The 18,495-nt window shown below is 50.8% G+C and overlaps 3 protein-coding genes across 6 annotated transcripts in view; 2 read left to right on the top strand and 1 right to left on the bottom strand.

The window, feature by feature from the left end:
* SHMT1 (serine hydroxymethyltransferase 1) overlaps positions 1 to 889 on the top strand; it is a 46,392-nt gene extending 45,503 nt beyond the window's left edge. For all 4 annotated transcript variants that reach the window (XM_023513997.1, XM_023513998.1, XM_003791049.3 and 1 more), the window contains exons 11-12: positions 110 to 220; positions 502 to 889. In XM_023513997.1, coding sequence (XP_023369765.1) covers positions 110 to 220; positions 502 to 671 — 281 coding nt within the window. In that variant the 3' untranslated portion in view covers positions 672 to 889. The remainder of the gene's footprint in view (positions 1 to 109; positions 221 to 501) is intronic.
* Positions 890 to 1,779: 890 nt separating this feature from the next.
* Positions 1,780 to 16,583, bottom strand: SMCR8 (Smith-Magenis syndrome chromosome region, candidate 8). Its single transcript, XM_003791048.2, has 2 exons — positions 13,759 to 16,583; positions 1,780 to 6,461 (listed from the first exon to the last, which is right to left on the bottom strand). Exons 1-2 carry the CDS (start codon positions 16,092 to 16,094, stop codon positions 6,008 to 6,010), a joined length of 2,790 nt encoding a protein of 929 aa, XP_003791096.1. The 5' UTR covers positions 16,095 to 16,583; the 3' UTR covers positions 1,780 to 6,007.
* An 83-nt stretch (positions 16,584 to 16,666) lies between these two features.
* The window catches only part of TOP3A (DNA topoisomerase III alpha), a 33,834-nt gene continuing 32,005 nt past the window's right edge, over positions 16,667 to 18,495 (top strand). Inside the window, 1 exon segment of the mRNA XM_003791047.3 lies at positions 16,667 to 17,287. Coding sequence (XP_003791095.1) covers positions 17,108 to 17,287 — 180 coding nt within the window. The 5' untranslated portion in view covers positions 16,667 to 17,107.

Below are 18,495 nucleotides of genomic sequence, written 5' to 3'. Positions count from 1 at the left end.
GGCGCCTTAGCCGGTTGAGCTATAGGCGCCGAGCCACAGGTCCCTTTTTAAATGCACAGTGGTCATAGTGGTGAGTTGGGTGTGGCTTAGAGCTCTGTTTATCTTGAAGGTGACAGAAGTGCCCTGCGGCCCAGCGGACTGCGACTAGGGACCCCAGCACTGACATCCCGAGGACTTTTGGAAAAAGATTTTCAAAAAGTAGCCCACTTTATTCATAGAGGTGAGGATAACATTTTGCAAGTTTGGTTATGACAGTAGTTGAGACTCCATCACTGAAGAACACTACTGTGTCAAGGCTGAGGCTGGGGCGGGAGATAGCAAAAACCACTTGTCTGCCCAGGGAACGGTATACCCAAGAACCTTTTCCGCAGGGGACAGAGGGCTCTCCTCCCCAACTGTGGGGATGTTCTGCAGCCGCACCTTGGCTCGCAGTCTCCCTCCCCACTCTAGGAGTGTGGCTCAGGATGGACCTGGGGGGACTCACTGTGTCTTGTTGCACAGGGATAGAGCTGACTCTGCAGATCCAGGACACTGTCGGGGTGAGGGCCAGTCTGAAGGAGTTTAAGGAGAGCCTGGCAGGGGACATGCACCAGGGCGCCGTGCAGGCTCTCCGGGAGGAAGTGGAGAGCTTTGCTTCGGTCTTCCCTCTGCCTGGCCTGCCCGACTTCTGATGGAGCCACCTGCTCTGCACCTGCACAGTGCTATCCAGGAAGCAGCCTGCTGGAGGACCCAGGCTCCTGCACAGAAGAGCTGCCCCATGGGGACCTGCTAGTTTCTTTGTGTGCCCTTTGAGGGACTTTCTTTTGAACTTTTTCATGTTTCTTCACAAACCAAAATTTAAGTTCCCTTCTGAGTAATTCTGGTACAGGTTATTAATGAATTCAAATTTAGGCTAGGCATGGTGGCTTATGCCTGTAATCCTAGCACTCTAGGAGGCTGAGGCAGGTGGATTGCTTGAGCTCATGAGTTTGAGATCAGCCTGAGCAAAAGCGAAACCCCATCTCTAAAAACAGAAAAACTGAGGCAGGAGGATGACTTGAGCCCAAGTTGGAGATTGCTGTGAGCTATGATGCCACAGCACTCTACCCAGGGTGACAGCTTGAGACTGTCTCAAAAAAAAAAAAAAGAATTCAAATTTAAATCTTACTTTCTTACCGCAGTATATAATTATTCTAGAAAGCAAAAATACTATGTAGCTATTTACAGGGTTTTGCTTACCTTTCTCCTAAAACAGTGGTTCTCAACCTCCCTAATGCTATGACCCTTTAATACAGTTCCTCATGTTGTGATGACCCCGACCATAAAATTTTCATTGCTACTTCGTAACTGTAATTTTGCTACTGTTATGGATTGTAAAGTAAATATCTGATATGCAGGATGTATTTAGGCAACCCTTGTGAAAGGGTCATTCAACCCCCAAACAGGTCACAACCCATAGGTTGAGAACCGCTGTTACTGGGCTTTCCTTGCCCCAGCTCACAGCTTGTGAACACTGCCCATTCTAGCCTGTCACCCAATGTGGTGCCAGAGAACTGAATTAGGACAGTTACACCTAAAGAGAGAACCTGTGAAGCCACTGCTGTGTGCTGTGAGTTTGTGAGTTGGAAGGTTAAGTGAGACAGGGCTCACAGCTGTGCTCTCAGCAGCTCTCAGTGTGTGGTAGAAACATCTTCACCCTCCAGGTGGGGAAATCCCCAGCCTCATCCTGTGAAAACCAACCAGGGGCTTTCCTGCTCCACCTGAGAGAGCAATACCCTGCTGTAATCAGGAAATCCAGTGTCACCTTCCTAAAGAAACTTTATTTTTCACGTAGCTGAAGTGCAAAACATAGGTGACCATTTTTAATAAGCACAAATTTTTAACCACAGAATGTCTACAAGAATTATAGCTTTAAAAAATACAACCAATTTTTATATTCCAAAAATATCTGAACTCAAATAAATTAATTTCTTAAAAAGTACACAGTTCTCATACTATATGTTTGGCATTGACTCTGGTCAGCCCCTGTGCAGCTGCACCTACGAGACACCACCACACACGCGCCAGCTGCACTCTTGCACCAGCCACTGCGACAGCAGCTCACATGGGGGTTGGGATTCAGTGGCCACAGACAGGAACAGGAACATGCAGTAATAAAATAGCTCTTTTAAAAATAACAAATATGAATTAATCACAGACTATGCTTTCACTACAACTTTGAGGGTGGCATTTACCTTGATCCAACCTGTTGACTCCCACTGTCCAGTGCTGGACAGCCTGGGTTAGACACCCTGTGGTCCCACCATTCAAGTAGCAGCCCCTGCAACCTGGGATCCAGGCTTGCGTGGGGACAGCTGCTATACAGTCTATCAGGTGTGGGTAACAGGCCAGTCCCTGCATCTCTGCCTCCACTGGGAGTTGATATGCTACCCACGGTCTTAAAAGTTTAGGGCATGACTCCTCCCCAGCTGAAGACCTGATAGACATCTCCAGGACCCACTATGCATAGCCCCCAGGAAGCTGACCCCAAAACAGCAGGGTGATTTGCTGTGGTACCCAAGCCCTCCCCACATCCATGCCTGCCACCTCCTTCCCACAGGTGCAACCAAACCTTAATCATAGAAGCCCAGATCAGGCCAGTGCTGGAAGGAGAATGGGCTCAGGAGAACTTACTTTACCCAGCCTTATCAGCTGAGGTTGGTTTTGCTTTCCAGCCAGAAGCAAAAATTTGAGGCTTTTCCTTTTAGTACGTTTCTTTTTAAAGACTCGTTTTAATCACAGTATTCGAACAAAGCCAAAAAGCTGGCTGGTTTGTTTCAAAGTACAAACCAAGGCACTTTCTTCTGAGCTTTTCAGGGAGGTAGGAAGATACAGGATGGAAGATATCTGCCTGCCTGCCCTGGGGGCTTGGTCCCTCCAGAGGCTTTGCACACCATCCCCCAATGCCAACAGCTATGCAGGTACAGACTGGAGCAGCAGAAGATGCCAACCCACCTGTGATGCTGGGCTCAGGGCATGCCAGAAGGGGCAGGCAGGGTGTGCAAGGGAGCTAGCAAGCTGATGTCTGCTCTGGGCCTCCAGAAACAGCTCAACTGTAACAACCCTGGCATTTGGTGTAGCAGGAACTGGCCACCTAGGATTTTAAAATGGGCCTTGTTATTTTGTGTGGAGTTGAAATCTACTATGCCTTGAATACAGCATTGAGCTGAAGCAAAGACGTTAGAGATTGATGGAGAATAACAGGTAAAGCTACTGAGGTCCATGAGGTTCCACAGAAGCAGGAGCCCCATAGGGCTGCAGCCTCATCTCTGCAGTACAGCTTCTGAAAACCACCAATGCACACCTGCCCACCTGCCCAGGTTCTTCACCTGGACTGCATCAGGAAGGGGCAGTGGGGATGGGCTGGAGAGAAAGTTGACACCTCAGACAACCAGTTTCAGTACCTGGGCCCTCTGGGGCACTGCTATCATCCACGTTCTAGGAAGTAGCTTTAAAGTTTCTTAGTAAAACATGCTGTTGACTAGAACACTTCAAATATAAATTCTTGAAGAGACTCCCTGCCATGCAGGCTTATAGAGGTGAGAATTCTGGTAGGTTCAAGTTCCCCAGAATGGACAAGGGCTAGGGAGGGCAGAGCTTCACAATAATTGCCTCTGCCCACTATGACTCAGTCTTACTACTTTTAAGATATTTGAAAGGAGACACTTTGAATCAAGTAATCCTTTGAAAGGGGCACACTGAAAAATTAGCTTTCAATCAAAGTCTACTTCCTGGAGTTCAAACACTAGCCAGTGAAGCCATCTTTACTTAATGGAGACCTGCCCGTCTGCCACCTCCAGGACTGCCCCACAGAATACTTGTTCCATTCACTCCCCCACTGGCCTCTTTGCCACCTTCTGAATCACGCTCAAGACTGATGCCTGGCAAATAAATCCTAAGTGGACTTAGAGACCATAAGTACACAGCGTTAGCTTCTAAAAGGCCACATATGGCTGCAGTCCAGCATCTGCCCCAAACCTGTCTTCTGCCTTTTGCAAGTTTCCCAGGTAAGAATGTTACCTCTGAGTCTTCAACTTGGTGTGACATGTGAGACTTAACAGCACTAGCGCCAAAGATCTTTCTGACCTTCCCTCAAGATAAAATGTCCTGTGGTCATGTCCTTGGAGGCATCAGTAGATAGCAATCAGCTGCAGGGAGAGAGAACAAAGGGGCCCCAAGAATATATAGGGTTGGGGGTACAGACAAGAGAGCCTTGAGGAGCTGGCTTCCTGTTCGACCTGCCTCCCCTGCAGACAACACATGTGTCGCACTTACAAGTTGCCGGCCGAGGGATCCCTGGCAACTCCCGTCTAGGAATCTGCGCTGCACGCAGAGAACCCATGGGATGTAGGCAGGGCACGTGCCACACAGCTTGTAGGTCACAGCCTCAGGAGCAAACCCACACACCCTCTAACGGGAGCTAATGGCCACAGACAACAGACTGTCCTTGTGCCAAGACATGGCAAGGAAGTGACTATAGGAGTGATGTGACACAAGGCCCTCTTCTGTCGCTCTTGCCTTCCACCTGGGGTTCCTGCCTACCTGATGAAGGGAATCTGGCTGCTCCCGTGGGAGACCCCAGCTGTGTGGGCACGAGCCCCAGCAGGTACATATGTGACTGATTCAGGTTATTTCAGTATAATTTTTGTGGAATAAATTAAAAAGCAGCAGTAATAGAGTTGTCCCCATTTGGGGGAAGAAACAGCTTTAAAAATAAAGGAATAAAATTGTTTAGATTGCAGAAAGCCTCCATCTACATACCAGTGGCAAATATGTAAGGAGCCTGAGAGGGGCTGGTGATCACCATCAGTGAGACAGGTGCTGAGGGAACCAGAGGGTGTCTCCTTTCATCTCAAACTTCCTCCTCAAAGGAGGGACTCCCCTAAGTACAGAGATGCGCACATCCTCCCAAAGGCATACCCCAAAGAGTGCCAAGGGGGAGCTTGTCCAGGAAGTTCCTGCCATCTGAGGTCTCCCCCAGTGGCCTGACCACCCAGCCCTACTAGTTAAACAGATTGAGCTGTTGCTGTGCCCAAAAGACCTGTGAGAGGTAGTGAAGTGGCTGCAGAGGTTTGCATGGGTGAGGGGCTAGAGGGCAGCCTCTGCCATGTTCTGTAGGGTCTAGAGACCTTCTTATAAGGACAGTCCATGAATTCTGGCAAGCAGAAGCAGTGGGTGGCTCAGGAGAGCTTACTGCTCCTCTCTTGCACGGTAGTGATGGCCTCATGGCACAGGGGCTGCCCTGTCGGCTGTGCTCTCCAGTCCCTAAGGCAGTCCTCACCATTGGCTTTGGTCATCTGTGCCTGCTTCACATAGCAACTAGTGACCACTCATTCTTGCTGACCATGGGGAATGAGTCCTCAGGCCCACTCCCAGGCTGCCTCCCGGGTAAGGACATGACAAGGTGCTGCTCACACTCTTGTGCCTTGGGGCCCAGGAGAGTGTGCACTTCCCACCACCCAGAGGGCACTGGGCTTTCTCCACCTCCATGTTCAGGGGCCTCCCTTAGGGTGATGGGCTCAAGGAGGCACATACAGAGCTGCAGCTGGGGTCTGAATGCAGTGATGGACATTCTGTCCTCTGTTTTCCACCAAACCATCACAGTTAACCAGCTGCCTTCCTTGCTGATTTTGCCAAGCAAGTGTCCAGTGATGCTGAATGTGGCCAGGATGCTCCTCCCACATAACCTTTGGCCTTTCACCTTTCACCTCCCCCTCACCAACTGGTGGCTTCTCTTCTGCCCTGGGTATCAGTCCCAAGAAAGCCAAGACAACCCCTCCACCCCCATCCAGGGCCAACCTTCACCAGGGAGCCAAAAACAACCGTCACTGTCTTTCCAGATACCTTCACAGGGAGCCACCTTGGAACCACAGCTGCCAGATACCAGAAGCCTAAATAGCCCAGCTCAAGCCAACAGTTTGGTCATGCCAAGCCCTCCTCTCCCCGTACCCTGAGTCACAGGCCTTGGTCACAGTGGCTGAGACCAACTTCAGATTTTGTACAAAAAGCTGGGGACATAGTCACACCTGAGCACAGGGTGGCTGGTCCCAGGAGCCTCCTGCATGTAGTGCAGTTTTAGCAGCTCAGCCAGGTACTGCACCACCCTGACATCCTCATTCACCAGGCCCAGGGTCAACCTCAGGAAGCTGGCCTGGCGGCTGGCCAGCAGCTGCATGGCCTCCTTGTCATGGGAGGGCAGGTGCAGGTGGTGGCAGAAGGTATACAGGAAGGCCTTGGAGCAGAGCTGGGCAAGCACACTCTGCACATGCAGGTAGTAGGTGCTGCCTCTCTTGATCTGGGTGCGGTGGTCCGCCAAGCGGGGCACCAGGGCGCCTCTATAGAGGGGGCAGCGCAGGGTTTTGTTGTCCAGGTCCAAGATGCTCGTGTAGCGGCTATAGCGGCTCAGGGTGTGGAGGGTGCCGGCACCAGCAGGGGAGGCCACTCTGAAACAGATAGGCCAAGGTCAGGAGGAAGGGCAAGGGCTAGGAAGGCAGAGGCTTGGGAGGTGCAGCCTCCAGTCCTCAGCCAGCTCCCACCCAGCCAGCACACACTGGCTTCCTCCCAAAAGCCAGACCCAGTCACCAAGATCTTCAAAAGCCTCCTCACAGCACTCATGACCAAGGTCAAACACCATAGCTCGACCCACAAGGCCCTTCCGTTCTGACTCCTGCTGGCCTCTAAAGCCTCAGCTATTACTTCCCATGTGCATTCTCCTTTGGAGCCATGCCAAGCTTTCAGTAGCACCTGAAAATCACCAACCCCTCTGCTCTGCCTGGAGTGCCCTCTCCCTCCTGTGCTTGGCTTGTGCCAACTTAAACCCTGTTCAGCCCTCCCTGATCCTTCTTCTCTGCCCCTCTGCTTTCATGGTGGGAACTTGGCCAAGTCCCCTAACCTCTCTGAGCCTCACCTCTGTGTTGGAGATAATAGTTCCTACTATGACATTCCTCATGGGGCTGCTAAATAGACACACGAGTGGAGCCTGAGCCAGGGCCAGCCCTCATAGGAGCTGTCATCATCATCATGACTTTTAGCCTAGCACTGATCTGTGTGGTAACTGCTGTTTATAACCCCCTCCCACCACCACCAGCATAGAAGGACCTTCTAGATTCTAGACATCCAGGACTCCATCTAATTTGGTCTCATGCCCCACATGCCTGGCACATTAGCAGCAGGAAGGCAGTGTTGGCTCAGTAAGGGAAGCTGCACCTTAAACGTTCCCTTTTAGAGCAGTTTACCTCAAGGAACAGTGATTGCTGAGCAGAGTCTGGCAACTGGCTTGCTGAGATCTTACAGATAACATGTTTTAGACATTTAGGGCTTGTGTCAGACACGGGTATCGTGTAAGAGGGCCTGCCAGACACAGGCCCTTGGGACAAAGAGAATATCAATTATTTTCCCCTTCTTATATAATTAAGCATCATGTATTGAGCATCTACTGTACACCAGGCATTAGCCTGGGAGTTGAGACTAGAGAAGAATGAGCAGGACTTTTGTCCTGCTTGAGCTCAATTTGACCAGGAAGATGAGAGACACGAATGTGCATGAGCACCGTGACCTGAGGGCAGATGCATACAAGAAAACTGAGGGTTCATGGAGGAGTGGACTTGGAGCTCGGCCTTGGAATAAGCGTGGGCTCTGGGGACTGCACAAGGTATGGCAGACCATAGCAAGATCAAGGTCGCAGAGATATGATGGCTAAGATCTTCCCAGGCCTTTCATCCTGACCGTTAGGAAAGCAGTGGGCTGTAGACCACTAGGAGAGATCAGGGCCTGCAGGCTGCTGCTCATGAAGGCAGAGAGCTATCTGTGAAATAGGCCCTAAGCCTTCTCCTGCACACTCAGTCTGCTCCTAAGGCACCCTTACCTCCCCCACAGAGGGCCAGTGCTGAGCTCCGCACAGCTATCCCCACCGCAGCAGAGCACCCAGCCTTACCTCCATCCTTCCCATCCCTGTCTCTACTCTCAGGCCCAGCCCCCCATGACACAGCTCTGACACACCCCTAATGATGGCTCTACTTCTTTTGGAAGATGCTGACTATTCCTAACTATTACTGCATTTGTTTTCCAAAAAGCTCCTCCAGAGGCCACATGACAGGAGGAGGAAGACCGTGGCCTTGATCCCTCAGCTACCTGGTACTCCAACTGAGTGCCTCACGTGCCCTAGATTGTTACAGCCCACCCCAAAGTAGGGAGGACACCTCTGCACCAATGAGGACACTGAGACCCAGATGGGGCTGTGGCTTGTCCTAGGTCACCCAGCTAGTAGGTGGCCAAGCCAGGACTCAACCCAGGGGCTCTGGCCCATGCTGGGCTAGCACTTTCTCCAGCCAGAAGTGAGCTCTATTTTCAGTCCAGGGTTTGTTATTGCTGCTTAGTAAGCAGCACACTCATCCCTGGTGTTAATTTAAAATGACAGGAGAGCCAGGCACGGTGGCTCACGGCAGACGGATCACCTGAGCTCACAGGTTCGAGACCAGCCTGAGCAAGTGCAAGACACTGTCTCTAAAAAATAGCCGGGTGTTGGCTCGGCGCCTATAGCTCAACCGGCTAAGGCGCCAGCCACGTACACCTAAGGTGGCGAGTTCGAATCCCCAGCCCGGACCCGCCAAACAACAATGACGGCTGCAACCAAAAAATAGCCGGGCGTTGTGGCGGGCGCTTGTGGTCCCAGCTACTTGGGAGGCGGAGGCAGGAGACTCGCTTGAGCCCAGGAGTTGGAGGTTGCTGTGAGCTGTAATGCCACGGCACTCTGCCCAGGGGGACAGCTTGAGGCTCTGTCTCAAAAAAAAAAAAAAAATAGCCGGGTGTTGTGGCTAGTGTCTGTAGTCCTAGGTACTCAGGGGGGTGGGACAAGGGAATCGCTTGAGTCCAAGAGTTTGAGGTTGCTATGAGCTATGACACCACTGCACTCTACTGAGGGCGACAAAGTGAGACTCCGTCTCAAAATAAATAAATAAATAAATAAATAAATAAAATGATTGGAGACCCAGCTTGATTGTTTATCCACCTCTTATTCCCTCAAATGGCTGCTCCAACTAACAAACACTTCCATGCAAAGGGCCTATGTTAGTTTAAAAACAAACAAACACAAAAAATATAATCAAGAGCCAGTGAGACTGCTGGTCTGAGATGACAGTCCTTAGAGACAGTTCATCATCTCAGCTGGTTTTAGGTGGAGTCAAAGGACCTGAGTAGGGAGAGATGCTCCTGGCTCACAGTTCTTCTAGTAACCCAGCACATAGGACCAGTCCTCTATGGCTCAGCACCTCCAAGGACAGGAAGGTCACATCCACAAAAGCACCCCTCCTACTCATTTTGATTTTTAAAGGAGGCTCAGCTGGGCCTCAGGCCACCTGTCTGGTTTCTGAGACCCCTCCTCCCACACTGTGCCTCCAACAGCACAGAAGGTGGATACCAGGAGCCCCCTGCAGGAATTCACCACATCTGGTGACTGGAGAATGTGGGGAGATGTTTGGTCTGAACTCACTAGTAGTGGCAGCACTAGGACCTGACCCAGACCAGCTGTTGCTCCTGGTGATTGCCACGGCTCCTGCCACAGCTGCTCCCATGGTTCCATCTCCTGACAGTAACATGGTGCCATTGCTCCCCTCCCTCAGGGCTACTTTGGCTGAGCTGTCATCATTCCATTGCCCATCCAATTCTGGCCCCTCAGTGGACACTCTCCAAGGAACTGTCCCTGATGGCACAGGCTTCCCCCACCCCTACCCTGCCTCAGGCCTGTGCAGGCCACCAAGAGGTACATGTTCCCAAAGCCCAACATCTGCATGTGCTCAGAAAGTACAGGGAGGAGAGTTTAATGGGCATAGTCGGACACGACCCTCCTTAGGAGTCTGTGCACAGATCTCAACTGTCACTTCACAGAAGGATGCGCCCTGTCCCAGCCTGCCTCCCTCACACAGTCTGCTGGATTTGTCAGAAGTGCTCATGCCCATCAGGCCCTGTGTCATCTACTATCCCAAGGTAAGTCCTCTTCGCTCCTTCTACAGATGAAGAAACAGTGTCAGAGAGGTGAAGCCCACATTGCGGTGACAGCGGAGATGGGAGCGAGCACACTCACCCATCCCAAGACACCCCACAGCTGGCTCACTTTGTAATTTTGGCACTCAGCAGTGCCTGGCACTTAGCAACTCTCAATATCTGGTAAATGGTCAGTGATCCAACCCTCTCAATGTTTTATTTTATTTTATTTTTTGAGACAGTGTCTCACATGTCACCCTCAAGAGTGCCATGGTATCATAGCTCATAGCAACCTCCAACTCTTGGGCTTAAGTGATTCTCTTGACTCAGCCTCCCAGTAGCTGGGACTACAGGCACTCACCACAATGCCTGGCTATTTTTTTGCTGTAGTTGTCATTGTTGTTTAGCAGGCCAGCTGGTGCCCTAGCCACAGAGTACAGGCATTTCTTACACTGGAGGAGTGACTTGTCCAAGTGCCTACTGAGAATGAGCCAATTGGTGGGGCAGGCCCCAGAACTCAGACCTCCTCTTTCCCTCATTGGGGCCAACACTGCTCACCTGCCAGCTCCCTTCCCTACACCCTCCTTGACATCATTTGTTGATCACAGCCAGTCCCTGCAACTTAGCCCCGCGAAGCCCTCAGAACCCTTCTCAGCAAAGCACTCCAGCCAGATGCCCATTCTAGAGAGGGAAATTCAGGAAAAGCCCCCAGAAAGGGCAAGCCCCTCCTGAGCTTTGTCTGGGATCAGCCATCTCATGCTGACATGTTGATGAGCTATCCCTACTTGTGTCACTTAGATGTGCCACTTTTTAGGAGAAAAAACAAAGTCAGGGCCTTTACACTATTGGTGGGACTGCAAACTTTTATAGCCTCTTTGGAAAGAAGTATGGATAATCCTCAAAAAACTCAAATTAGATGTCCCATTTGACCCCAAAATCCCACACCTAGGCATTTATCCAGAAAAAATAAATCATTTTACCATAAGGACATTTGCACTAAATTGTTCATCTCAGCTCAATTTACAATCACCAAGATGTGGAAACAACCTAAATGCCCATGGATTCACAGGCTGTGGTACATGTATACCATGGAGTACTATTCAGCCATAAGAAAAGATGGTGACTTTACATCTTTTGTATTAATCTAGATGGAGTTGAAACACATCCTCCTAAGTTTCACAAGAATGGAAAAGCAAGTATCTAATGTACTCAATACTAATATGAAGCCAGTAGACAATCTAATACACACCCATACAAGAGAAAAAATTCAATTCAAATTGGGGGAGGGAGAACAAAGGAAAAAGAAGGGAGGGTAGTGGTGCGCTCCCACTTAATGAGCACAAATGTATGGGTGGATGGCATACCTTTTGGGTGTGGGACACAACCACAAGAGGGTCACAATTCTAATATTGTGACCTGGTTGTTTGTACCTTCATATTAAACTGAAATTAAAAAAAAAAATTTAACAAAAAAAAGTCAAAGGTCAAGGGTTGGGGTGAGGGGAGCTGGAAAACAAGAGATACTGAGCCATCCTTCCAGAAGAACAGTAGGAAAAAAGAATCCAGAAAAACTTTTCCTGTGGGGGACAGACTGGTTAAACCTGAGAGTCCAGAGATGGGTGGCACTGGTGCAGAGGGACAGGGTCCTGGCAGAGAATGAAGTGAACACACTGAATCCTCCAAGCCTCAGACACACATCCAGAGGCAGAACAGGATAGTGTCCCTGTGGTGCCAGGGCTCTCCAGGTATATCCCAGGCACTCCATCCCAAGTCCCCGCCTCAGCATGTCCTCACACCTGGCCCTCACTGTGCTTTCTGGCTGATTCAGTGCCAGGCAAACCCACCCTCATGCTCACTCAAGCAAAAGGCCCAAGACCACCACCAACAGTCTCCTCACTCCTGTGTGTCACTGAATTGCTCCCACCACCACAACTTGCATCTTCCCTGATGGGCAAGGCTCTGGTCAACGTTTGTCTCCTCTCCTGGGCTGTGAACTCCTCCAGAGCAGTGGCCTTGCTCAGGGACCTCCACTGGCACCCAGCTCCTGCCAGCACAGCCTGGAGGATTCTCAGCAAGCGAGTCCAGTCAGGATGTGGAAGCTGCACTTGTTAATTGCCCCCATAACCCCAGGTAAAGCCTAATGCAGCAAGGGCTACACAGGGCACGTTGACTTCCACGAGGGGCAGACACAGGGGACTAGGGAGACGGTAACCTCACTGATATTAGGAACCCACGTAAGATTAACCCAGAAAAGTAGAAACACACAGTTGCTGGTTGCAGCGTATAAGAAACTCCTTTGCCCTTTCTGTGTGGCATGGGAAGTACAGCCTGTCTCTGTTGGGAAGGACTGTGGACAATCACCTAGTTTGGCACCTTTGTTTTGCAGAAAAGGAAAGTGACTTGCCTATAGTCACAAAATGAGGAAACCAAACATAAGGCATGCACTTAGGGAGTCCCTCAAGCTAAATTTGTTAAACAGTACTCCAAAACACAGAAGGAACTATTGAAGCGCAAATATCCCAGGGAAACAACAGAGAAAGCATTCAAGGGAGGAAGTGGGGACTGTGCTTGCCTTTCCTCGATAAGACAGGCTTTGGCCAGACTCGCACCCCTAATCTCAGCACTCTGGGAGCCTGAGGCAGGTGGACAGCCTAGGTGAGAGGGAGACCTCATCTTTACTTAAAATAGAAAAACTAGCCAGGTGTGCTGGTGGGTGCCTGTAGTCCTAGCTACTGGGGAGGCTGAGGCAAGAGGCTCACTCGAGCCCGTGAGCTTGAGATTGCTGTCAGGTATGACACCACAGCACTCTAGCCAGGGTGACAGAATGAGACTGTCTCAAAAAAAAAAAAAGGCTTTTAAAACAAACAGGACAGGACAGGTGCTGTGCCTCATACCTATAATCCTAGCACTCTGGGAGGCCACGGCGGGTGGATTGCTTGAGCTCACAAAAACCAGCCTGAGCAAAAGCAAGACCCCGTATCTACTAAAAATGAAAAAAAAAAAAAAAAAAAAAAGAGGCAAGACAATTGCTTAAGCCCAAGAGTTGGAGGTTGTTGTGAGCTGTGGTGCCACAGCCCTCTACCTAGAGCAACAGCTTGAAACTCTGTATAAAAAAATAAAAAAATAAAAAAAACAGGACAGTGAAGTGGAAGCCACTGGAGCCCCCGATGTCCTCATACCAATGATGGCTACCTTCCCTATCATTACCACAGCCTTTTCTCAGAAGCAGGCCGCCTCTGTCATTTACACCATAGCATGAGTGTTGACAGTGAGGTCCAGATGTTCTCAAACCTTCCTGTACACCAGATAAATTCTACGTCTTTATCTCACACCAAATGAATCAGAAGCTCTGAAGAGGAGGCTCAAAAATACTTTTTTTTTTTGTTTTGAGACAGAGTCTCGCTTTGTCGCCCATGCTAGAGTGCAGTGGCAACATCAATATCACTGTATAACTCCTGGGCTCAACCAATTGTCCTGCCTGTCTCCCAAATGCTGGGATTACAAGTGGGCGCCACCACACCGAGCCAGAATTCACAGCTTGAAAAATTGTGAAATTTGTGTGTACTTTCACCACTTAGAAAGTACAGCCTCCTCATGACAGACTAGGAAACAGAAGACAGAAGGGAAAGATTCGCAAAGAGTAGCTCAGTGAGTTGGGGGTGGGCCCTGTCTAGGAGCCACATCTCCGGATTCTGGCTCCCCCACCCCAACCTGCCTCACCTTTAAAGGCCAGAGCCCCTTCCCACCACCTACAACCAGTTACCTTTGTAGGCCAATAAGCTTCCACTTCTGAAAATCCATAATGTGCAAAGGGGAGGAGGCCCAGTGCTTCACAGGCTTGGCATAGCAGCCATAGTTGGGGACAAAGATGGATAGTGCTGTCACAAGCTTCCTGACTATGGCCTCGTCTTCTCCCAGAACAACAAGTGTCCTCCCACTGAGCAGGGAGTAGATAGCTGGGTGTGCAAACGGGTACTGGCGGATGAATTTTAAGGCATTCTGGCCAGCCCTCTTTTTATGCCTTTCAGAAGACAGGCCAGCAGGATGAGTGGAGGGAATCCGGTCTGAGCTGGTGGAGGCTACACTGCTCATGTGGCTGGTGTCGGAGTAGTTGTCCAGGCTAGTCTTGCTGACATCCCGGTTAGCCAGCATGTGGCTTGGGTCCACTTCATAAGCAGGGAACCCTTCGCAATTGTTGTCTTGGGAAGAAGGGTTTTCCACTGAAAAGTCCCCATGGAACCCCTGGTCCTTCTGCCTATGGCGCTGTGGGGGGATGCTCACCACTCTGTCCTCATCAGAGAGTGCGTGAGCTGGGGCAGGAAGTGACACCAGCTGACCCTCGCTCTCCTTCCCAATACAGCAGGAGTCTACTTGTGACTGGGTGTTTTCTAAGCTGCCTTCCTCTGCCTCACCCAGCTCCGGAGGACTGATGCTTGCCTGGAAGTGGATGGCTTCCTCATTATCATCTGCATATGATTCTTCATTAATGGCACTTGGGTAGCTGGCCTTAAAATCATCAGGGATGAGGGCCTCTGAGGGGCAGGTGCTAAGGACTTCAATACTGTCCTCACTGATGGTCCTATGACTAACTGCTTTGCTTCGGACCACCTGGGGGCTCAATGGTACTGTGAGGCTGGCCTGACTGTCAGACATAGGCAGCACAAAGGCAGATTTCTCTGTGCCCAGAACCTCGATGCTTTCACCACTGCTGATACTCCCTTTCATATCCATATCCAGGTAGTCCAAGTTTTCCTGTGGATCAAAACTGCTCAATTCTGTCACCTGCACTTCCTCTTCATCCCCAAGTTCCTGCTCCATCTTGATCAACACAGATTCTACACTGGACTTGTAAGAACCAACACTAATTAACACTTTAGGAATGGGGCATTCTTCCAGAGACCTGGAAGGCAGCCTGTCTTGACTGGGCTTAGTGGGTATGCTCTCTTGTTTCTCCAACATTCTATCATCAACCTCCACAAAGTCTTCAAAGAGGAAGTTTGTTATGTGCTGTTGTTTTAAAAGTGCTCTGTCAATCTGACTGGTCAGGAGGTAACACAAGTCTCCTCTGAACATGTGCTCAATGTGGCTGAGCTGGGCCAGGGTCTGGGTGAAATATTCAGTGTCACAAAGTTCCTCTAAGGTCTTCAACTTCTTGTCAAAACACTTGGTGGACTTTGCTTTGATGAGTTTTGGGGTATATGTTGGTCTGCAGGTGTAAAGGTCTGTGCTGGCAGATTCATCAGGGTTAGAGGTAGTAGATGCCCGGTCAGCCTGATCTTGGGTAAGTCCCTCCCCAGGACATAGATCAGACCCCTTCAACTTCCGGTGAGGGTATGAGCGGATCTGCTTCAGCAAGTCTTGATGTTCAATAATGGACTTCTCCACACTGGCCAGTTCATTGGCTTTCTCAATTGCCTGAGATGAGTAGAAGCCTTTGTCATTGGCTTTCTTCTGGATCTCTGTTTCTGTGTGCAGCACTGTTCTGGTGTAATCCAAGTCTTTCAGCTTTTTTTCAAGTTCCCCAGCAAATGCCTTCCTGTTGCCAGTCTTCAGGCATTCAGAAGCTTTGGAAAATTCAGAGGAAAGCTCCTGGAACTGCTGCATGATTTTATGCTGGTCTGCTGAAATATATGCCATGCAAAAGGGCCTTACGAAGCCACGGGCCTCCAGGTCATACAGAGTAAGGTGGTGCACATATGCAAAAGCTCCCTCCTTGGAGTCTCCCAGCACCACCTTGGAATCCTCTACGAAGTTCAGCTTTGGGTATGCAGAACCAGGAGGATGGCCCACAAAGGAAGCCTGGTAATCCACAGACATGATACGTAGAGAGAAATAATTGAGATCAAAAGTGCCAAAAACTTTGGTGTCATTGGGGATGGTCAGTAACGGCTGGGGTCCCACCTGCTCAGAGAACTCGGAAATAAGAATGAAGTCCCTGGAAAACTTGGCCCCAGACAGTTTGGACCATGGGTTGGCACCCTGGCTGGCGAAGGGAAAGAGGGGCACAGAGTACTCCTCGGGCAGGGCCGGCTCATTATAAGGCTCTTCCTCGTACTCATCCTCTTTGGTGAAGGCCACTACGTCAGGGGCGCTGATCATATTTCCAGATATATGAAGAAAACATCGAGAAGTGGTGAGAAGGAAAACGGAGTTAATAGACGCTGCGAAGCCAGGCCTCTGGAGAAGGAACGAAGTCCTTATGGCCGTCTTTGCGCTCCCCCGAGATCCTAGGCTGTTTCTCACACACCCGAGGACGTGAACTCCCGCGGCCACCTCAGAGGTGGAGCTCCTCCGAAGGTCTCATGAACTTCAAGGCCACAGGCCCAGAAGACCCGAGTAGCTGCTTGCACTACTCCTTCCTCGGCTTCCTCCACCCAGCGCGGCCGGCACAAGGAACCTGCAGCGAGGTCACTTGCGCTCCTCCGAACCCACCGCGAAAGCAACAGCCCCCGCCCTTATCTGGTGCCTAACTGGAAGCTACGGGCTGCCGCAGGGGTCAGCTAAGCGTTGCCGCCCCCACGGCCCCGAAGGCAGAAACCGTCGCGGTTCCTAGGACACCACAACCTGGAGCCAGCTACCGCGGCGCCGCCATCTTGATGTCACATGACCCCTGGCATCGGCGCCGCGTGACCCGGAAGCGTCCGCCCAGACTCCGAGCCGGAGATTTTGAGAAAGATTATGAGAAACCGAGCGCTAAGTACCCGACTGTTTAACGGCCTCGCCCAGGGACTAGTCCGAGTAACCAACCAACTTTAGGAAGGAAGAAAAAGTGGGCGTGGGGACAGGGAGGAAAGGAAGACGAAGGTTCCGGAGGCGCGGGGCACTTGGGAGTCGTAGTTCGCGATCTCCGCAGAGCGCGCACTGGCGGAAGTGACCCAGAAGGCGGGCGGAAGCTGGACGCTACGGTTCGCGTTTGGTGGCGAGACCGGGGCAGAGGCTGGGAGAAGGCGGAGTTGGCACGGAGCCGAAACCCCCGGGCTTGTGTGGAGATAACCCGAGCCCCAGCTGCTCCCCGAGGCTCTAATTTCCTTACGGCGAGCGCCGCGCCTCGCATCTGGCTTCCCCAGCATGCACAGGCACCCTGGGTGCGGCTGAGGGCGCGGGGCCTAGGAATGATCGTCTCTTTTGCCTGCTTCGCGCTCCGGTGGCACCGACCGCCCGGAGGCCGTGCCTTGTCCCGCGCCGCCATGGAGGTGGCTTTCCGAGGGGTGCGGAAAGTCCTCTGTGTGGCCGAGAAAAACGACGCGGCCAAGGGCATTGCCGACCTGCTATCCAGCGGTCGCATGAGGCGGGTAAGAAAGCGCGTTTCGGATCATCTCAGCTGCCTTCAGGGAGGACCACCGAACGGGAACCTGTGGTGGGCGCCCCGAATCGATATGAAGGCGATTTTCCGGTTTCTGAGAACTTGCTGCTTTTCGCCCAGACTATTGCTGTGGCCTCTTGTCTGCCTTCCCAAACCATAGACTCTCCTCCGACTGATAGGTATTTTAAAGTGTAGTTCAGACGGTTCACTCACTTGCTAGAAGACCTTTTGTTTTCCTTGTCTATAGCAGCTTTTCCTACCTTGTGTGAGTCTCGCAACCGCCTCCGGCACTGGCTAAGGCTTTGGGTTAACATTCTTCCCTCGCGATTCTGAAATTAAATTCAGTTAGAAACCACTGACCACGTTCCCTTAACTTGGCATCCAAGCTCTGCCCGGTCGTTCCCCCACCTGACGCAGCCCTCCCCATCCTGGGCTTTGCCATCTCAAAGTGCACACTGACTGGGCAGCACTGCATGGTTTGGGGATCAGCCCTGTTCCCACCTCTGGAACTGATTCCAAGGGACGCAAGTAAGGGATAAGAATGTGTTCTACCCACACTCAAGGCACAAACGGAAAGGAAAGTTAAAATGTTTCATAACGGAGGTGGCACAGGGGACATTAAGAGCTATTCAGGAAAATCAAATAATCAAAGTGGATCCTAGAATGGTTTTCTAGAGGACATTTCTAAGAGCATGGGTGGAAGATCCCTACGCCCTTTTTCAGATCCCAGGGTCCTTAGATCTGTTTCTAGTTCAAGGACAGTGGGGGCAGGAGCTAAGGTTGTGTGAATGCTGGCTGAGAGCTTCACCGCTCTCCAGTACAAGAATTCCTGGTGACCAGCCCCAAGCTTGTGCACTTTTAGGGTCTTGGGCCTCTTGAGACCTATACCTAACTTCTTTATCCTCAGGACTCTGCTAAAATCTTGATTTCTCTCTCCTCCTCCCTCCCTTTTTCCAGTCCAGAAGCAGCTTGTTTAATTTGTAAAACCATGAACTCATAGGGAATAGATTTCTATAGTTCCATTAGTTCTACAAAGTGTGCTTCTCTGGGTGGAGCAGGCTGCTGCTTCAGTTGAACTGAGCCAGATATCTTTCTCTTTGGCTTCCTGCTTTTTTGATCATTTTCCTTCTTGCATTTCAGGAACTTAATATGCTCAATATGCATATTAATTCTCTGGGCAAGGATCTTACCTTTAAC

The sequence above is a fragment of the Otolemur garnettii genome, unplaced genomic scaffold (genome assembly GCF_000181295.1).
Source record: "Otolemur garnettii isolate 467f Iridium unplaced genomic scaffold, OtoGar3 scaffold00046, whole genome shotgun sequence".
NCBI lineage: Eukaryota > Metazoa > Chordata > Mammalia > Primates > Galagidae > Otolemur > Otolemur garnettii.
Note: the sequence above shows the minus strand (reverse complement) of the source record. Positions and strands in the feature narration are given on the sequence as shown.

Bases quoted from the DNA above. Each gene is read 5' to 3' on its own strand.
- SMCR8 (XM_003791048.2), bottom strand. From the start codon at position 16,094: ATGATCAGCGCCCCTGACGTAGTGGCCTTCACCAAAGAGGATGAGTAC. The intron at 6,462-13,758 runs GTAACTGGTTGT...TATCTGTTTCAG, and splicing joins AAGCTTATTGGCCTACAAAG to AGTGGCCTCCCCTGCTGGTG.